Raw genomic sequence first — 21173 nt, 5'->3', positions numbered from 1 at the left:
CGACCACATAGCACAATCGCAGTTGCCTCAATCCATGCAGCGGTTTCCTTGCCTCCACCACTATAAGAATTTGAGGAGGATCTAGAGTAGACCAAAGACCCACATTTGAGCAGCCCTATTTTGCTCACGCCAACATTGAGCCGATCAAGATCACCCCTTTGTGTTCGAGCTCCAACCTCCACCATGTTTGAACCAAAGCCAAACCCAAACCCAAACCAAGCCAAGGTCTTCTCAATTTTGGTCACATTGAAGATCCAAGGACACTTATTGACATTGGTCTTTATCCATTGGCTCTCATAGAAGTAGACATCATGTTTGGCACCCCATGGCTCTATAGCTTAGGTTCGGTCATATCCGACTTCAAGGATATGTGGTTGGACAACAAATAGAACGAACAACTCATACAGTTGGATAGGGTTCAGTGCCAAACCAGCGCCACCTTGCATTCGATGATGGGGCTACCTAAATCACTTTGGGCAAGTGGAGACGGGCTGGAGTTGCTACGGCCTCGACAGCTCCACCCATGTAGCGGCGTTTGACACCGAGGTCAATACATGTTAAGATTAATTTGAATGTGTTTGAATTTAAAATCCAGTCTCTGAATATGTGGAGAACAACTACTTTGAATTATTGAATAATATTGATATTTATTTTTTTCATCTTCTTCTACCTCTTGTCACCCTCTCTTCTTTGTGTTATGACCCAGCCATGAGGGCGAACCCAATTCTATGAGTTCGATGCCTAGAGAGATGTCATGAGCATTTACATCCAGCCCCCTGGTTAGGTATTTATTTATTTTCCTTTTGTAATTGTGTATTAGTTTGCTTTTACAGTTTTAGACCCTATGTTGGTGTATATGCAATCTAGTTCTTTGCTTAGTGTAGTACTCATTGTTTATGTGGATAGGTTGTTGATTAGGTAGATTAGTTGGACTCGAGTCTGTTCGATTCAACTAACCAAGTCAAGTCATGCAGCAACTTATAAATGTTAGTCGTGCGCACTTAATTTGGTCATCTTCTATCTCTCTTACTCCCTTTCTCTCCTTCCCCCTAGTTCAACCATCACCAAGCTTGCCCGATCACCACCCTTAGTCAGCTAAGCCACCCACCTCCTCGTACGGCTGCCTACTTGACACTAAGGAATGGTCCACCTGCTCTCTCCTCTGTTATTCCCTAAACTATCCCCTATAACCCAACACCACCATCACCATTGCAGCTCCACCTTAGCCAAGCACCACCACCACCACTCGGCCACCATTTCGTTGATCTATTATGATAGATTCAATCCTCCACCTTAGATCTATCAATCCTCTAAATCTTATTTTGATTCATCAATTGAATCCTAATGACCCTTTAAAACTTGAAAGTTCATGGTAGATCTATCTTCCAAATGGGAGATTGGATTGTGAATTAGAGACCATATTCAGACTTGCATCACTCATGGAAGTAGGATAATATATTCAGATTGCTGCTTGGAAGGGATCGTAACAGTGGTATTGGAGCCTGTTGGACCTCGAACCTCCATTAATAGTAGATACAAGGTCCACAGCCTCGAGGAGAAGAACTGAATATAACCCTACCCTAGAGGGGGAAGCACCTATGCTATCACTAACCCTAGACATCAAGTAAGTTGGGTTGGTCGTGGCTAGTCTTAGTTGGTCGCCACCTATGGGGACTAATCTCATGGAGACCCTAGGTTAGACCAACTGCCTTTTGCAAATGCCAAAAAATGCAGGCCAACCATGAGGAGGGGTGTGAGATGTGGAGGAACCGAATAGTGCCTTCCATACCTCGCCAACAACTAGAACTGAGAGTCCCTCCACTAACAACTCCTCCATTGGTTTCTATCCAAAACCAATCGAGAATCAGAATAAATCGCTTTGAGGGAAGATCATATCATTTGGTATTAGAGTCATGGTCAAATTCCTTGTTAAAGAGCACTTTCGTATTCAAGCTGTGGAGTGATATTTAAGTGAATGAGCAAGCACTTCGCCTCAAGACCTTGGAAGAAACTTTTGGTGATGCAATATTGATGAAAAAGGAGCAGCGAGGGCTCTGAAGTCAGGCCAAATCACTTTGGATGGAGGAAGAGACGGTGGAGAGGCCTCGGCCACTGGCAGCTCCACCTGAGGTCATGATAGATGAGATATCACGATGGTCTAAGTCAAGCTTGAGTCAAACCAACTTAGAGTGATTCTCAACCTATCACCTTAAAGACAAGATGAGGGAAGCATAGTGAACTATTCTGACCCAGCTATGAGGGCAGAAGGTCATGTGGCCTAAGTTTGACGCCTAGAGAGAGGTCAGGGGCATTTATATCTAGCCCCTCGCTCGGTATCTATTTATTTTATCTGTGTAACTACTTATTAGTTTGCTCTTACAATTTATACCATATGGTGGTGTATTTGTTTTCTAGTCCTTTGCTTATGTGGATAAGTTGTTGCTTAAGTATATTAATTAGAGCTTATTCAATCTAGCTAACTGAGTCAAGATAGGGAACCACTTATAAATATTTTAGTGTGCACCTGAGTTGGTTATCTTTGAATTATTAAAAACCTTATCTAGTCTATCTCTCTTACTCTCTCCCTTTCCTTCTCCCAACCACCACCCTTGGCCGACAAAGTCGCCAATCTCCTCATATGATCACCCCCCTTGAACCTAAGGAACAGTCTACCTTCTCTCTTCTCACTTCTTTCCTAAACTATCCCTTACTACCCTACACCATCACCAAACTGCACCACTATCACCATCGTCGCCCTACCCTAGCCGAGCATCACCACCACCACCACTCAGCCACCATTCTACAAATCTTATTCTAGTCTATCAGTTGAATCCTAAAGACCATCTTAACCTTGAAGGTTTGCGGTAGATCTAGCTTCCAAACAAGAGATAAGATCGTGAATTAGAGATCATATTCGGACTAATACCGCTCGTGGGAGTAGTAAGACACCTTTTGGTTGTTGATCAGAAGGGATTGTAACACTCCTGATCTCCTTCCCTCTCGTCTCTTCGATCTAAGGCCGATGCTAACCCCTTCTCTTCGACTACTGACCTCCTAGTCTAGTAGGGTTAGTCATCTTCTCCCCTTTCCATCAAACACTAGTTGTTGACGCCTCATCCGTCGATCACTCTTCTTTTTTTAGAGTTCTAAATCATAGATCTACTCTCTCATCATTATCATCTCCATTATCTATTTTGTGCCCATCCTCTAGATCTCACCATCTTCATTGATTGCACCACCAAACCACCCGCCATCATCACCTAAAATAAACCATCTTAGCCCAACACACAAGTAAACTGGTATAATATTCAAAGTTGCCTGTACATTCTTTTATTTTTAATTTCAAAATCTGCACCGTACTATTTAATATTATACTGGTTCACTTTTCTATTTTATCCATTTGCAAATTGAGTCCTAAATTTCCGAGCTTATGCCCTAGGTACGGATTAAGCTGGAGTCCTAGCAGCTCGTTAGGTCGCAAGTGAAGCCCAGCTCACTCAAACTTAACTCGGTTTAGCTCTAATATATTGTTTATGTGTAAGTACAAGTTATCTCTATATTACTTTGCCATTAGGGTACAACCACAATGGAAGTTCTTTTGTATCTTGAGAGTAGACTATTTTTCCTTTGATCTACATATATGGTAGGCTAATAGACATACTTTGCTGCTCTAAGATCATCGATATTGAGGACCAGGCCACTCTCCAATATAGAAGGCTAATAGGTATAACAGAAAAACGATAAAAAAAAAAAAGGGGGTGTGGGATTGTATATAAAGAAATTAAAGTTGATGTTCTTGTCATTTGTTAAAACTATCAATGTCAGGGATGATGTCTTTCCCACATCTCTATGTGGAAATCTTCCGTCTATATTTATTAACGCAGAACGTTCTCCTCATTCGAGAAGAATGACAACTTCATTAGTGCTCATTGACCCTACTATCTTCTGCACCAACTTTGTCATAATGTTATTTTTCTTTGTGATTGCTAAGGTTTGATAATGATAGCATTTACGTTGTTGGGGTATTGAAAGGTACATAAATCCTCCCAGACTACAGTGATGATCTGGTGTTCGTTTGCTTTCCAAACTCGTCCATGTCACAAGTGGGATTGTAATCTTATATGAAAGGTTAGTACATCCTTTGAGAAGGTTGATGGCAACATCAATAGGACCCAACATCTAATCAAACTATAAAGTTACCTATAAATCTCACATTTTTGTGTCTAAAATATCCTACAAAGACTTGGTGAAGAATAGTCTAATAAAGACTTTTACTTGGAAATGAGTCATTCTCTCGTCCTTTGAGAAAATTGTTGGCAATATCAGTAGGACCAAACATCTTATCAAACTACAAAGTTACCCATAAATCTCGAGTTTTTTTTTTTACAACTCTTTTAAATTTTATTTATCAAAATATATTACAACCCAAATTTAAAAGAGATCTATTTTATTGTAGCCCTAAGCAAAATATTAAACTATTAAGTATTTTATCTGATCAAAAATAAAACTTTGATTACATTATGGTCAAGTATTTTTATTATTATTTTGATGAAAATAATCTTGAAAAATTCAACTCTTTCCTATGAAAATAGAATACACGTAAAATACTGAACAGTTAAATATTTTATTATTAAAAATATTAAACTATTTAATACTTTCTACCCGATAGTCTATTTTTAATATATGATATATTGTTATAAAGATGAAGAAAAACTAATAAAATAATTTTGATCAAACCTTAATCCAACCTCAAATGAGAAAAATATAAGTAAAAATATAATGAAAAAGTTTGTAGCATCATAATTTTGTGCTCAATTATTTATTTTAGTCATAAAATATATTATTGTGAAGATGCATAAAAATCTATAAGTTGGAACCACATACCCATTCCCCGCACGCAATTGCCTTTAGAATCACAAAATATTAGGCCATAATCCTCCAAATTTTACTTTTAATTTTTTTTATTTTTTCTTCATCTTCTTTTTCTGATAAAATACTTGATTGTTCCGAGTTTTCTAAAATGGACAAAGTTTTACTTTTCATTTTAGTATCAAAGTTTGAATACTATTTCTATACTAGGGAGGGACAGTGTCTACAAATTCAAAGTATAAGTTTTAAAAGAGGCATAGTTTGGTCAAAAACTCCTTAAGTCTCCATTGTCTATGAAATAACCTACAAAGACTTGGTACAATCAACTGATCATTGCTTGGTGACGAATAGTCTAACAAAGGATTTTATCACTTTTACTTGGAAACGAGTCATTCTCTCGTTCTCTTCTTTCTGCTTTTAAGTTGACTAGGTGGAAAATTCTTCATAGAATTTAGTGTCGCAAAACCGAAATTTGAATTGTCTACCTGGAAAACTTTCTCCCCTTATCGTCGAAACATCTCACCTGAATTGTCTTCTTGGATTTCACATTGACCAGGTCAAAAATGGCATAGTATCTCTTTTATTCACCCACTGCATTTTACTTTTAATTCCTCAAAAATATCTTCAAGCAACTAACAAAATTAGGGAACTTTAAAATCTCGTTCTCCATTTATTTTTTACCCCAACCTAAAACAACTTATTCAAAGTTATTCAAGAGTATTAAGATCAATTTACATCTATAATTACTTATTTAATTCATCTAAAATAGGATTTTTATAATTTAAATAATTTAATTTTTTAATTTAATATATTACTAAGTGCATATGTTTTTTTTTTATAATCGAGGTACATTTTGTTATATTAGAATGCACACAATTTATATTTACAATGCATTAAAAAAAATTCAAATGCAATTAAATTGTAAAAAGCCTCATCTAAATTTGACCATTAAAAAATATCTAACTACAGAATATTTCCTAAACATTTTAAGCAAAATATAAAAGTTAAATAATAGATATCCATATAATAAAGTGCTTTTGATACAATTTTCCCTCTTCTTTTTCCTGTTGAGAAAGTTCTTCTATGACATGTAAATCAACTTCACATATATTAGAGAAGTTTAATTCACCTCATTTAGAAGCTTCTATAAATTTCTTTTATGGTCCCCCTTATTGGCTCATATTTAAATAGAGACATGTTCGATGCGATTTGAAGACAGAAAATCTTCTACCTTGTATCATACGTAAGTACATCAACATATAACACATTCATCAGTTTAGGAAGCCTTTAAAGGTTTGATTTTGGAAGTTATGGAAGAAAACCACGCAAGAAATTTACAAATTAATGCAAATAGCATGTCACAAAAATTCTCTCTAAAACATAGTTATCAGCAGTTTAGCACGGAGCATTCCCTGCCATCATGGCAACCGCAAATTTAATCAAATTCATGAGACATTCCAATCAAACATTCAGCCAAACGACAAAAGTTTGAAGCTAAAAGATAATTGCAAGTTATACATTGATCGAGTTAATGCACTGCACTTGCAGCACTTCATGAATTGATAATGCTGTACCTACTTACATGTATGCTTCTTTCTAAGCACTAAGCAGTTAGATGCAATCTATCTGTGCTTTGCTTGTATCTTCACCCAAAAAACCAAAATCATAACTGCAGGTTGCGTACAATCTTTATTACTTCCAACATGTGAAAGGAAATAAACTAGCAATAAATCATGATGCTTCCATCCTACATTCAAAAGTACGTAGGAACATTTTTATTTCACACGTTACATTTGACTTCGCCTAAATTGGCTCAGCTTCCTTGAGGGTTGCAAGAGGAGATAAAGCAATAAGCAGGATAGATATGCAGAATAAATGGATAGTTTAGGTTACATCTAACTCCGTGTTCCTTGAGATATTATAACAAAATGCAGTGGTCAATTGGAGCTGTATAAAGAATAACAGATGAAAAATATACAGCGGATGTAAACTTTCTCATTCAAAATTATCCTGCATATGCCCTAAAAGTGAAATCCTCTTCCGATATTTGAGTTAGGATTCTTGAAGCAAACTTCTAGGTCTGACTGACATTTTGTTATCAAGCAATAATTCTATATAAAAGGACATGCTCTGAGGAAACTATACTATGTCATGCCTAAACCAGCTTTGGAGCTATATTAAGAAAGGAAAGAATTTCTTTTGCATCTTTTTCTATGAGCCAAGTTACAAATGATATAGGCAGATAGATGCCGTCATTGAGCACCATGAAATGTTACAAGGAACAACATCTACCTCCTCAGCTTTATGAGATTAACTTCTGTCTCTATCAACCAATTTCCATTTCCTCCTACAACACAACTACATTACTGGACCTGCATCATAACAAAATTTAAAGGATCAGTAAAAGGAAAACAAACAAACAAACAAACAAAAAAAGAGGACTTCATAAAGTCCACTTGTCCAAGGTCTGTGATTAATAAACATAAACCCAGAGAACCACGTCCTAAGCAAGACAATCAGGATATTATTTTTTCAATAGAGGCCTTAGGTACATGATAGCCTTGATCTTGTAAGAACATCAATATGTTATCTGAAACACCATGTACCACGTGCTACAAATATCCAGAAATTACTCTGAAGAAGAACTCAGAAAGAATCAGGATTTTTATGTGGCACCTGAAACTGACCGACAAATATAATCCAGTAAAGCAGTATTACTGTTTAAACAGTGAATAAAATAACAACATTAATATGAAGCCACTATAGCAGTTTCTCTGGATTGGTTAGTCCTTATAGAGGATCCTATCCATTGCCTTCCAAAAATCTCTCATCACGTGAATTATATAGTATGTCTTAACACAAGTTGCTACGACTTTCAACAGTTTAAATGCTTTGTCACCTGAAACAGAAGCTCATGTAGGTACACAAGCAAAATAGAATGAAAGGTCTCTCTCAAAAGAGCATGAAAAATGAAAATGATTAAAAAGCCTCAGAAAAGGTAGGTGATGGGACAGTTCTTTTGCAAAAGTTAGTAGATCACAAAGTTGGAAAAGCAAAAGAAAAACTAAACAAAATGTTAAAATAATTGCATAATTATTAGAGTTATACTAGAGATATCCATACCAAAGTGCAAAACCACTAGAAAGGAGATCAAAGAAAAGCTTTATTGTCCTTCTAATGGAATCAAGTGCTAGCTTGTAACAATAGTCCAACAGATCATTGAATGTATTTGTTACGATCCGACCACGTGAGTTAGGTTAGTCAACTCGGTTGAGTTATTTAATTGTTTTGAATTTCAAAAAGATCGGATAACCCGTATATGGATCCGATCTACTAGAATTTTTACTCCTATAAATAAAAATTGACATGTATTAATAATAATCATGGAATAAATCTGAATTTAGCCAAATTATTCTATAAAAAGAAATAGACAAATTAGATCGTCTTTATCTTTCTCTGAATATATCATAACCATAGAACACTTTCAAGCTTCCAAACATTAGCTACCATCTTCCTCCAGCAGCCACCCTACTTTATGGTCATCCACCACCATTCTTGGTTGTCCACCACTCTCTGACGACTGCCGCAACATTGGATATTTACCGTTCTGCCCCGCTCTAAACTTGCTCCACTATCCATAACTCGTGAGGCTACCACCATATAAATTTTTATAATTTTCTTACGTCCAAATTAGTCCAGATCTGGTTCGTAATAATATTCCATTAGCATTTATCATGCAACTAAAAGTTAAAAGAGTTAGACCTAAAAACTAAGACAAGTTCTAAAAGGGACCCATAGCATGTTAAAAATTTCAAGACAAATAGTCCATATGATATGTTTTATTTTTCTCAAATGCTAAAAATGTATATGTTGCATCATAGTTGTTTCTTATTTTTAAGAAAAATAGATCATTAACACCTAAAACAATGGATATACATCAAGCATATTTTGTGATGTTTGAACTCAATTGTTGGCAGTTAAAATTCAAGAGACTTCTAGGTTGTGCAATTTGATCTCCTACCACTACGATTTTGCAACCCAATATATAGGATCATCCATGCATAAGCGTCGGAAGTTGATTCGAAACTAGAAGAGCAGCTATTTTCATGAGTAGAAATCATAGGGTCCATGTCTTATTACAATCTACTTCAGGCATACAAAATAGCAATCCTTTTAACAAACTATACAGAATTACTCAAGCATAAGGTCCATGTGATGGTGTCCCAGTTCAGCTTTACCTTCATTAGTGAACAGGCAACCTCTATGTCTTGAACCATGACACCTGAATGGAACGAACAAGCCTTAGTGTCTCACTAAGTGAACCATTACTCTAAGGAAATAATGTGGTCTTAAATTGCATCGGAACAAAATCCTGGTCAGCATAAAAGAAATAGGATACTAAAGTTTATCATTGGGGTGCTTCTCTACTTGTTCTTCTCACAGATTTCAAAATCAAACTTTAAAAATTAGTCACTTGCCATCTTTAAAAGAGTAAATCCTACAAAAACTACATAATCGGAACACATGACAAAAAAATAGTACAATAAACAACAGTAGCATAATGCAAACTACCTAATGTAAAATTGAACGGTGCAATTATGCATAGCTCATATAGAAGACAAATTAAGAAAAAAGATATATCATTTCATGTACTTACGCTACTTTTAACGTCCAACTCTAACCTTGCACCGAAACTCTGCTAGAAGGGCTATATGGTCTGATGACCACTCAGCAGATGGAAGAGCTGTGTCTTTACGCAAGCTCTCCTCATCCAATAGCTCCAATAGTGTTTCCACCATCAAAGAGTCCGCTGAAACCACAATATGCAAATGTTGTTGAAATAAATTCAATAAGAATTTCATAACATAAGAATAAAAACAACATACAATCATCAAATGGAAAAGGATAAAAAATTGCCTACCTGTGTAAAATATGTAATCGTGTGTTCCTGTAGTATCCCTAGTGCAACATGTAAATAGAGGTTCATTTGTTGCAGGATCCATTCTCCACCTTTGTTGCTCCAAACCATGATTAATACCCGCCATTCTAGCAAAAGATGAATATGCACTAACCTGCGACATTTGAGATAATGTTCAATATGCAAATACTTGAAAATCCTAGTCACATAATGCAACATGAGAATTACCAGAGGAAGCTGGTGATTCAACTTGCTTAGCGGACGAAGAATGCCAAAGGGGTCCACAGCCAAGTCTGGATGCAACTGGTCAACCTTACCCATGGCTAGAAGTGTATGAGCAGCACTACAAACATTGAAATCTCGTTTACAAACCCAAAATAGCACAATTAAAGAATGGCTGCAGCTACAGAGATGCATACCTTCCTGGAACTGAATTGAGATCTCCACAAACCAACATTGGAATATCAGCACTGGCAGCAATTTTCTCTAATCCTTTGACGACAGTATGCACCTAAGATGATTGAACTGATGAAACCAATGATCACTGGAAAGATATGAAAGCAAATTACAATTATACAACACGACATTATCAGATGAAAACCTGCCAGAGCTTAACATCGTGGTGATCCTGATGAACATGCACATGTGTATTGGCCTACATAGAGTAAACAAATGGTTAGTGAAGATCCATAGGTGATGCACTAGATATTCCTTCATAAACATGTTTTGAACAGCCCAGTCCTGAGAAAAGAACAGATGAGAGAACTTCTCCACTTCCCTAGTAGCACAGTGTACATCCTTTATTCTATAGGTTTCTATGTTTTTACTCACCAATTACTCTAAAAACTTAAACTGTTAGAGAATTGTGACTTTACTCTTTTATACTCTAACACTCCCCCTCAATCCTAGCTCGAAACATCTTAATAGGCCCAAGAAATGGATTTGAATTAAATTGGTGGAGGTTTTAATGTTTTATATTTAAAAAGGTGGATAGGTCTAACAGGATTCAAATTCAAAGACTTACATTATTACATATTAACTCACCTAACTACTATAAAAGCTTAAACCAAGCTCAAGGCCATCTGAAAAGTATCCATTACCTATTAACTTAAGCTTTAAAAGTAATTAGTGACTTAATATGTTTTCTTTCCTTAGTTATACTCAAATAAAGCCATCAATTACAAATTAGGATATAGTCTTTCTACTTCGAGGCTTTCTTTCTCCAGATGGAGTTTAGACAATCACTTCTTCGATTAAAGGAGATATATAATTCCACCAACCAAGTGGCACTGCAGCTTTCGTGGATAGCAACTCTCTTGCCTGAATTTGCTATGATTGGATTTGGTAACATTTCTAGAGAAACAAAATGAGGTTACAATCGAGCAAGACACCTCAATTTTGGAATTCCATCAGAATGAAGAGGATAATACAACCTTACACCAAACAATGTATCCATTACAAGACTATAAAAATAAAAATAAAACTAAAGCAAAAAAACATAATTCAGCTTTCTTGGACAACAAGGGAAGAAAATCCAATTTATGCTCCTAAGAATAAATCCCATGGTCAAAAGGTCTATAACTAAGAATAATAACCATAACAAGCAAGGGATATGATAATAACTATAACTTTCTTTATAGTGATATGATAATTATGAGATTTTATATGTGAATAGTACACTTAATATTCTATAATGAAAACAAATATACTTAAAATTCGAAAGTTACCTATGTGCAATAGGTTATTATTCATATTTAAAGGAGAATGCATATTTCACCATTATGAAAAGTTGAATATATTATGAAGGTTGATATGAATTTGTGACAAAAGGGAAGACCCAAACCTAAGTGGGAAGAAAATAGTAAAGCGAGAGTTGGTAACTTTACGTGGGAATCTATCAAGATAAAGACCGCTTATTCCACCAGCGTCTTTCATAAAGTAGAGGATGCCTTGAGAAAGAAAGGAAGATTATATATGGGAGAAAATAAAGTGCATATAAGATTAGTTGAGAAGTAATCAATATAGTTAGTACATGTTGAAGGATATAATGCACCAATATACAGGAGTGAAGGGAATGATCAGAACCAACATGGGAGAGTAAAAAGAGACATGAGAACACTTCATTAACAAATAAATTTGAGCTGTGGATGTACCAAGATACACCTATGGCCCAAATAGTATCGACTAAAGTCAAGGATTAATGTGCCACCAACACAAGATAATGCTTCATACTGTGGTACAACAAAGAAGAGACAGAGAGGAGAAGGGGAAGGAGAGAGGAGAGAAGCTGGAGAAGAATAAGGGGAGGAAAGTGGTAAGTGATTCGGATCTGGCCAAATATGTGCAACTACAATCAACATGCACAAGAATCCTAGTCCTCAGCCCTCACTCCACAATGGTTCCCTCCCACCTTGTTCTCATTATAACAAAACACCTTAAGTCTGGGTCAACAGCTTATAAATCTTCGACTAAAGGTTTGGTTACTTGTTCTCATTGATATATAACCTTCTCCCTAAGGTGTCCAGAAGCATCATAAGCATATGCCAATATAACCACGAGCTGATCATTAATATTTTTTATATTAAAAAATATACAATACAGCAAACCTAGAGTATAAACATCTTTTCTAGAAAGGTGTATGCGGTTAAATAAGAGATGAGGATGAGTAAACTGCCATGCATATGCATGTGCAATCCTTATATACATCCAAACTGCATTATACATTATAAGTCCCCATAGTCCATACGTAGGTTTGGATGCAAACTGCAAATCATATGCAAACGACATGCATTGTATCCCCCACAAGAATATGTACCTCATGCTTATGTGCCTGAATATGCATATTGATGCAAAACGTGGTGGAGAAATATGAAAGAGAAAAATAAGAAGGGAAGGAATGGGATTTCATACCTTCACCCTAAGAAATAATTTCACACCAAGATTCTCCAGAGAACAAAATCGCATAAACTTTTATTAACCTCCAAAGAAAATATAACGGGTCTATATATAGATCTATAATGGAAAAAACATCCTACATAGGAAATAAACAAAAGACATCCTAAATAAATTAAAATTAGAACCAAATCCATATAGGAGGGATCATCAACTGTCGGCGCCTCCTACGCTGGTACACACACCATCGTGTCCTATCAGTGATGTCCGCATCACATATGATATTAGAAGCTGTATTAGCCTTCTTTTAAGATTTGTTATGATTAATATTATGTTTGGTGGCAATCATGAACTTATAATATTTATTGGAACTATTTATTTGTTGGTTCACATGACTAATCATATATTTGTAGATTATCATTCTAACAGTGGATAGGAAATGCATCAAAATGAATCTCCATATATTATTTAGCTACCCTTTCCCATGTTTTAATGTATTACCAGCAAAATATCCAATATATAAGTACATAAATTACACACAACACACACACACATGTATATATGACTTTTAATATTTTTATTGATACACAGCATCAGAGCCTGGCAGCCCACATATCACATGCACATGGAGCAGCATAACTGCCTGCATACAAGGGGAGGCACTTTTCAGCTTTCACCAGGGTATGAAATCATATTGTTTCATGATGCTGTCTTATTATAAGTTACATAATTCTGACAGATTGCTCTATCAGATGCTTCCATCAAGAAGAGGAATATTAACAAATAATAAGGATTTGAGATGACAAATGTCCCTTCTTCTCCATGCAAAGACCAACTACCCTACATAGTAGTAGCTTAAACTGGGAATTCAAAGTACTAATATTGGTGTTCAATTTTCGCATAGGAATGTGCAAAACACCAATATTATGATTCTCTTGGAATCTGCACATTACCAAAACCCTGACTCTTGGAATATGTTGACTAACTAAAGCCTGGCTTGTGACTCATCTAATCTGAAGAAGGCAGACATCTTCAATAAAAAATCAAGTATTATCCATGTATGTATTTAACCAAATGAGCCACAACACACATGTATACAGAGAAATTATACAATTGGAGGGTAAATTAAAGAGCAATGCAACTGACCACACAGAGAAGCTGTCTCTTTCCAGGAGCACTGAATTTAGCTTCAAGAACTACAATCAGAGCAACATTATCCTATCCAGAGAAAAACTGACATCAGATAAAATAAAATAAAATAAAACTTGTAAACCAAGTAAAGCTCAAGATATTGATTATTGAACAAAGCTCAAGCCAGAAACCTTAATCAACCGACTTGCGGCAACCTTTTTCTGGCCAGCAGGAACCAGTGCATCTATCAACGACTGTGCAGCTTTATTGAATTCAACCTGCAACAGGAACTGAATGAGTGAGCTAACAATACCATAATGAAGGACAATCAATCACAGCATAAACCATACCTCGTATTTTTTGACATGTGAAAACTTATCCCTGCGGAAAAATGTTGCACAACCATCAACTGCATTTGGATTTCCATTATAAACCTGCACAAACAAGCAGTTATTCACTATATCTATTATCTGGAAGGCTGGAAGTGATAAAGAAGTGATAATATGTAGCATTTTGACATGGAAGGGCTTGCCTCAGATGTTCTTTTCTTGTAAAGTGCTTGATACCCATGTTTATCTAGCTCCGGGGCAAAGAACTCATCAAAGTGATCACTTTGGACCTGCAAAACAAAATAATTGCCATCCATAGCTTGCCCACAAGTTACAATAAAATCATTACGAAAGGGTACAGCATTCCATTAGAACATAATACCAGAATGGGAAACTTATAGTTTTAGTATCTTACTGCAATGAAATCCGTATCTTGAAGTGTTTATGCATGCCCTAGAAATATAAGAATTAGAAGAAAAAATCTTGCATGACACACAAGGCCCACGAAGATGCTATCAACCCTTAAGTCTTCCTATATTCCAAGTTCCATTAAATAGTTAACTTGATAACATGTTTCAGTTCTAACTGATATAGGCTGGGATAACTAACTCCTTAGGCATATATAATTGAATTAAGAAGAACAATATTTAACGTTGGTTGAACTAGCACAATTTCTCATTTCCATGGACAATCTGACACATATATTGGAGATTCCAAGTACACAGGCATATGTAGCAACAAAACGGTAATCATCTATAAAGCACATAATATTGAAATCACACACCTCCTGAAGGCAAAGGATGTCTGCATGGTAACCAATAATTTCCCTTAACAAATTCTGCTTGCGGTAAGGCCATGAAAGGGCCCATGATGGGCAATAGTTATAATGCTCGTTTATTGCACAAGTATCCGCCAGAATGTTGTATGAGAGCACTGAAAATGTACCAGATGATGCAGTTTGACTATTATAATCAAATTGTCCCAGAACATCATTAACTGAAATCATGCGGCGTGGGGGTGGACAGGGAGCTGGAATTACTCGAGATGTCAGAACTGTATTTGCATTTCCAACAGGTATTCTCTTCTCTGCACCTATTGCTACACATTCAAACTTCAAAATATGGCCAATATCCTCAGCTGTTGGGGTATATGTTTTAGAACATCCAACTTCAAACCAAATTTCACCACTCTTATCCGTAACAGGGGTGGGATGCATAGCTATGGCACCTCTCTTAGCACCTGGGCTCTGACCTATGCCAGACGTTGAACCAGATTCACTATTTTTTTCAGTTCCATTTTTGTTTGTACCATCTTTTGCTTGGTCGTGCAGCATTCGGTGATGCTGCCAGGCATCTGAAAGACACTTAGCAGTGCAATGGTAGCTCTTGGAAATAGGTATATTGTACTGAACACAACCTAGACATTGCAGTGTTGCTTGCTCAGTTGGATGTACGCTGCAAACAGTAACTTTTCGATCACTTTGATTGCGATACCTGGAGAACAGATATACAAGATATAAATTATATGACATAAGAGAACCGACTTTGCCCAAATATGTGACATGAACTGCAGCAAGATACATATTAAAAAATGACTTGCATAAGGAACCCATAGAAGATTTTTATAAATGATTTAGAAGGAGATGAAAATTTTGTACTCTTATAAAGCAATAAAACAAAGCACATAGGAATAACGAACTCTAGATCAGAATTTTAACAGAACTGCACAAGAAAGTCAATATTCCCAATGGTGGACAGTCATTTCCATCACCTAAACCTTCTCCTGACTAAGGATTGTCATAGTAGTGGCATGCAGTCAGCATCACATGTGCGTATCAGCACAGTTATCACAAGGAAGCACAAGGCTGACAAATCTGCATGGGTTGACATGGGCCAGAATGAAATAGTATGCCCAACATGACAACCAATGACAATCCCAACAACATGATAGCTAGATTAAACCCCACAGGAAGAGGTCCCCTAAAAAATTAATAAACTTGCACAGATGACTACCAGCTTAGCATCAACTACATAAATCTTGGTGTCAATTTCAAGCAAAAGCAAAATCAAGAGTATGAACTGTAGGCTAAGTGGTTTATATACCAATCTATCGTATCGGCCACAATTTGCCTAGTGAAAGGGCAGCCCCAAAGAACATTCTTTTAAACTAATATGAAAAGAGCAAATCAAAAATCTTAAATTTTCTGAGATATAGACAAGCCAAAGAGCTTAATGAAACAATCCCCTTATTAGAATGCCAATAGGTCCGATACAATCAAGCTGCTGCAAGTAACAGACTTCCAATGCAAGATCATATAAGTTGTTGGCAATGAGACCATAATTCTAACAAAAGCTGTAAGGTAGATGATATGCTGCTACTCTGCTAGATTGCTAGCATGGTTGCTCATAATGGTTTAACATAATATTAATGGATGAACGAGCTAGTGAGCAAGGAGAATAAAAGAGATGCAACTGAACAAAGTGCCAAGAGAGATATGATTCCACCATCAAAACCTAAGGTTCTTGGGGTAGAAACTTTGGAGAGAATACAAGGATTTCTATTTATTATTTAGCTAGTCATGTGTCTCCAAGAAAAAGCCATTTCAGCAAATTGTTCGTCATCCTTTGAACACTATTCATGGGCTTCTACAAAGGTAACACTTTGATAAATGTTGTGTGGTTCTAGCCAAATATCACTAAGATGGAACTGTGATCAGTGGGTTTTAGACCAATTGGTGGATAATGCTTTGCACTGAGTGGGGACGAGAGTGACAGCAGATGATGTTGCCATATATATACTCAATTGTCCATTTTGGATTCTTTTGGATTCAATGGGAATATGGGATCATACGATACAGTCCAATTAACTCAATTAGACTAAATGCAAGTCCAACCAACTCAATTCACAGTTCAACTAGGTCTGTCTGAACTTCATTTTAATTTATTTTGTTCAATTACAATGACTTTTGATTAACTGCTCAATGAGGTTACCCTATGCCATTGGGATGTCTATACAAGCATAAGATCAAACATACATAGGGATTTGGGTGGATTTGAATTAAAAAAGGATTTTTAATGGAAACGGCAAAACATGTAATAACCAGAAAAGAATTAATTTAAGAAAAGGTCACATGCGGGAACGTGACCTCACCTTCCTCCCTTCTCTTCTTTCCCGAAACCAATTCGGACAAGAGGGGCCGCCGCAATTTCTGCAGTGGCGTCAATGCCATACCAATAAATAAACCTTTGCAAACTCTCTCCTTCCCCATGCTATCCTCCACATTCTTCTCTTTCTCTTCCCTCTTTCCCTTCTCTTTCTTCTTCTTCCCTCGCCGAAGTTGTCATCGTCAAAGTTGTGTTGCCAAAGCGCCACCAAAGCAAACCAAACCCTACCGAACAAATTGCCTGTGAATTCCTTCGCTCTTCATGAAATTAATTTTACTTCTTTCCAGCCTATAGCATGCTAATATAGATTTCATATCTTGGGCTTCGTTGGAGTAAATTGTCGGCCGATGACTTTGAGTATTTATTGGACAGCTCGAGAGGCTTTGCATAAGAGGCCTCGTATGCCTTTGATTGGTGCTCTCATGGTTGGAAAACCGTGGGTGATGACCTCCATGGCCGGTGATCATGAAGGGAAAGGTTATCATCGATGACCACACTAGCAAACAAGCCCCCTTTTTCCTTGACTCCTTTCATCTTCCGAGTTGTATCTTCACTATGTTCTGGCCACCAGATGATACGGATTGTCATTGTTCCCTACGTGGGAGAGGGCAGCAAGCTCGGGCTCATCTAGAATAGTTTTTTTTTGTGGGGTTGGGGCAAGTTCGAAATTCAACTTGGATGGATTGCGGCCTAATAGTAGCCCAACCCAGTCTAAGTAGTGTGGAGGGTTGGGCCCAAGACCCAACCCATCCCCATCTACAATAATTGGGGCCTATGGGTTAAACCGCAGCCTAATCTAGTTTTGGCATTTAAGTAGGCCCAAGTCAAATTAGATTGAATTAGTATTAACTTCAGGAATTCTATTTATCACTAGATTAAAATATGAAATTTGGTTTATTAATAAAGGTTTGGATCTTTCCTTGCACCTGAATTAAAGATTTGAGCTATTCCATTTAGACCCTTGGTTAATTGATTCACTCACATATTTATCTTCTCGTATTTCATAATATAATTTTAATTGTATTAACTTTGTGCAATATTATACTTCATGTATTATGATTATCTCTATGTTCTGTTCTCCTTCGTAATATTATAGTTCAAGAAATGTTAATCTTCATATATTATTATACTTCATGCAAAAACAAATATGTTGATCATGATTAGCTAGCGGAACATTGGTTATAAGTAGGACTTTGAGAACAAACTCAGGTTAGATATTTTTTGTACATATCCTTGTAATTACTCTAGTCTACCTTAAAGTCTGGTAAACAGGTCATTTCCTAATTAGCCTATGATTCGTTTAGGTTACTCTAGCGAAGTATAGGGAATAGTTCCAAGACGCATATCTATCTGAGCTGAATAGGTGTTTTTGCCATAGTTTTTATTGTTCTCATCCTATCTCTCCATCTCTAATCTATTTTTGTAAGGATTAGCAGGGAAGAGCATGAGCTAGAAGGCTATTGCTACTACTGCTATTACTCTAAGACTACTCTTGCGGAGGTAATGGCCACCATTAATTCTATGCATATAACAATGAAGATCTTGATATTTCACAGCTTTTGTGTCATAAGACCACCTCAGTTTTGGGCAATATATATAGAAGAAAGAAAAAAGATCCGTTCATCCAGTAATGATGTAGGATTTTAAGAAACAAACTCAAAATTTGTCACGAAACACTACCAAAATGTTAATCCAGATTGATATCAGAAAAAGGGCACCTCATGCTCATGTGAAGGTAATACCCAAATATGACTTGTCGTCAGAAACACCAAGTAATCAAAAACAGAATCATATCCAAACACGGCAAAGTGAAAAGTGCAGAGGAAACTAGAAATTATTTGCATCAAGAACAATACTTTGAAGAACCATAACCTCGTCAATTGATGGACCGAGCATTCCAACCATAACACAAGAAAAGCAAGCAGAGATCGAGCTCACCACTTATACCGCACGAAGTAGCCATGCATGGGGTTGGACTCGGAAACATCCTCGTTGGAGATGGAGTTGTCCGGGCGCCTCAAGAGAACGTAAGGCGTGATCTCGCAGCCAACAACGGGGATCTCCGACGGAAGATGCACCCGCAGCACGATCAGCATGCTTCCCTGCAATCAGATCCCTCAAAGCCTAACCCTAGCGCCGCACGAATCCCCACCTCCTCCAAGCAACCGAGAGCAATTCTGGACCAGGTGCGGAAGCGGGGCAGATCCGCCATTACCGTACCCCGGACACCGCCAGGGTTGACCGCTGCGACCAAAAAACCCTAGGGATCAGAACGGCTAGGGTTAGCGCAAGAAAGGGAAGGAGAGATTGGAGAATGGCTTCTTGGGTAAAGCGAGGAGCGATCTGTAGAACCAGAGAGGAGAACTCTTCTAGAGGTATCGATCTGGTTCTCTAAGATGTCTAGGGTTTAAAAAAAAAAAACATGACCGGAAGAGAGAGATAGAAGAAGGTTTTTGGAATCAATCGTGAGAAGAGGAGAATGGACACCGCTAGCGAGATGATTTCTTCTATCTTGGGGTGATATTTGTAAGTTGCAACGCTCTCCCCCCGTTTCCATTTAAACACCCGATACTTGTACCTTTCTTTTTCTTTTTCTTTTTCCTGTTTCTCGTAAGACAATAATTTTGGGAATTTATTTAATTTACTTCAAAAAAAAAATAAAGATAGGATTTTATTTTTATTTTTATTTTTATTTTTATTTTTATTTTTATTTGTTTGGTTCATGAATAGCACTGTTATATAGCTTCCAGAAGCTTCCTATAAACTGGTACTGATGTGGTGATGAAATTGTTATTTGTATGATAACTGATTTATTTTGATCTTCAAATGCCAAATTAATTTTGATCAGCGTGAACTGCAGAGATGATTACATGGAAATCATCATACCACAGTATGTGAGGACCTCTGTTTTACAATCAAGGATGATAGGTACAATGGACCAGTGGAGGACGTTCTCAATGGTCTGCATGTCCACCATCAAGTAGTCAATTTTAATGCCATCAGAAAGTTCTCCTTCAACATGCAATTTCTACAAAGCTAATGTCAATCTAGTATGATATTTTCTGGATTTTTGACGGAATTTAGATTTAATATGCATGCATTCTAGTATTTGTGCTTTTTAACTAACACCCAATGATCAACTTATGACATGTTGTACTGTGATAATAATATATGGCATATTTGGATTGGATTATAAGAATCAAATAGGTAGGTAATTAATACAATTCAAAATGAAAAGTTTTCAAAAAAAAATTATTTTTTAATCTTTTTGAAAAAATTAAAAATGTAAATAGAAAATAACTCCGAAAGAAGGAAACTAACAAAAATATTTGGACCATATCATACGGGAATAAACCCGTCTAAAAGAAAATCAAATAGAAATTGAGAAATAAAAAATTGGGCTAACAAAGGCGAAATTTGAATTATGTCTAAGAAAAACTCAAAGCTAGGGTTTAGATTAATTTTATAAAGAACCCTATAGCTCCACTGACCACTGACCATATTGCACGTGTCTTTAAAATTTATCCGAAAACTATCTTTTGTGCTATTGCTAATATGACTCATAATAGCCTACGTCTTTTTAATAACATTTTTTTTTTCTTTTTCAGTTTGCTTCCCATCACATTAACTTACTTACCAAACATAGTTACCACCAAATCTTAAATGTGTATGGCATGTACTCATCAAAATAAAGCACATAGCCCTACTATAACCTCTAATACCGTATCTATGATATGTAGAACTAGGAAGTATTTTAGCATATCATTCCTACTCATAGCATGGATAATATAATCGCCTGATAGTCTCACAAACATAAAGGTAGAATATAGATCACCTTGTTTCTTTGAAGTTGACGATGCATCCAAGGTG

At 36.5% G+C, this 21173-nt stretch overlaps 1 protein-coding gene across 4 annotated transcripts; it reads right to left on the bottom strand.

Annotated features, from left to right (window-relative positions):
* Nucleotides 1–6835: 6835 nt before the first annotated feature.
* On the bottom strand, nt 6836–19862 carry LOC140796404 (carbon catabolite repressor protein 4 homolog 1-like). Of its 4 annotated transcripts, none has more exons than XR_012110449.1 (13): nt 19242–19852; nt 14924–15632; nt 14343–14429; nt 14161–14244; nt 14002–14088; nt 13826–13897; nt 10389–10442; nt 10207–10298; nt 10016–10130; nt 9791–9941; nt 9527–9679; nt 9108–9151; nt 7019–7241 (listed from the first exon to the last, which is right to left on the bottom strand). XR_012110449.1 is itself a non-coding variant. In XM_073149439.1 (13 exons), the coding sequence occupies exons 1-12, from the start codon at nt 19397–19399 to the stop codon at nt 9131–9133; spliced, it is 1758 nt and encodes a 585-aa protein (XP_073005540.1). In that variant the 5' UTR covers nt 19400–19852; the 3' UTR covers nt 7019–7241; nt 9108–9130. The 4 variants fall into 4 exon arrangements, 3 of the variants coding, with proteins under 3 accessions (XP_073005541.1, XP_073005542.1, XP_073005540.1); XM_073149439.1 differs by having other exon boundaries at nt 9552–9679; XM_073149440.1 differs by lacking the exon at nt 9108–9151 and having other exon boundaries at nt 6836–7241; nt 19242–19862.
* Nucleotides 19863–21173: the final 1311 nt, after the last annotated feature.

This window comes from Typha latifolia, chromosome 10 (genome assembly GCF_019914945.1).
Source record: "Typha latifolia isolate L0001 chromosome 10, TyphaL0001v2, whole genome shotgun sequence".
In the NCBI taxonomy this organism is placed as follows: Eukaryota; Viridiplantae; Streptophyta; class Magnoliopsida; order Poales; family Typhaceae; genus Typha; species Typha latifolia.
This window is presented reverse-complemented; position numbering and strand designations above follow the sequence as displayed.

Coding starts and splice junctions, on each gene's coding strand:
- LOC140796404 (XM_073149439.1), bottom strand. CDS start 19,399: ATGCTGATCGTGCTGCGGGTGCATCTTCCGTCGGAGATCCCCGTTGTT. Junction 14,245..14,342: donor ACAAGAAAAGAACATCTGAG/GCAAGCCCTTCC, acceptor TTGTTTGTGCAG/GTTTATAATGGAAATCCAAA. Junction 13,898..14,001: donor CCGCAAGTCGGTTGATTAAG/GTTTCTGGCTTG, acceptor TTCTCTGGATAG/GATAATGTTGCTCTGATTGT.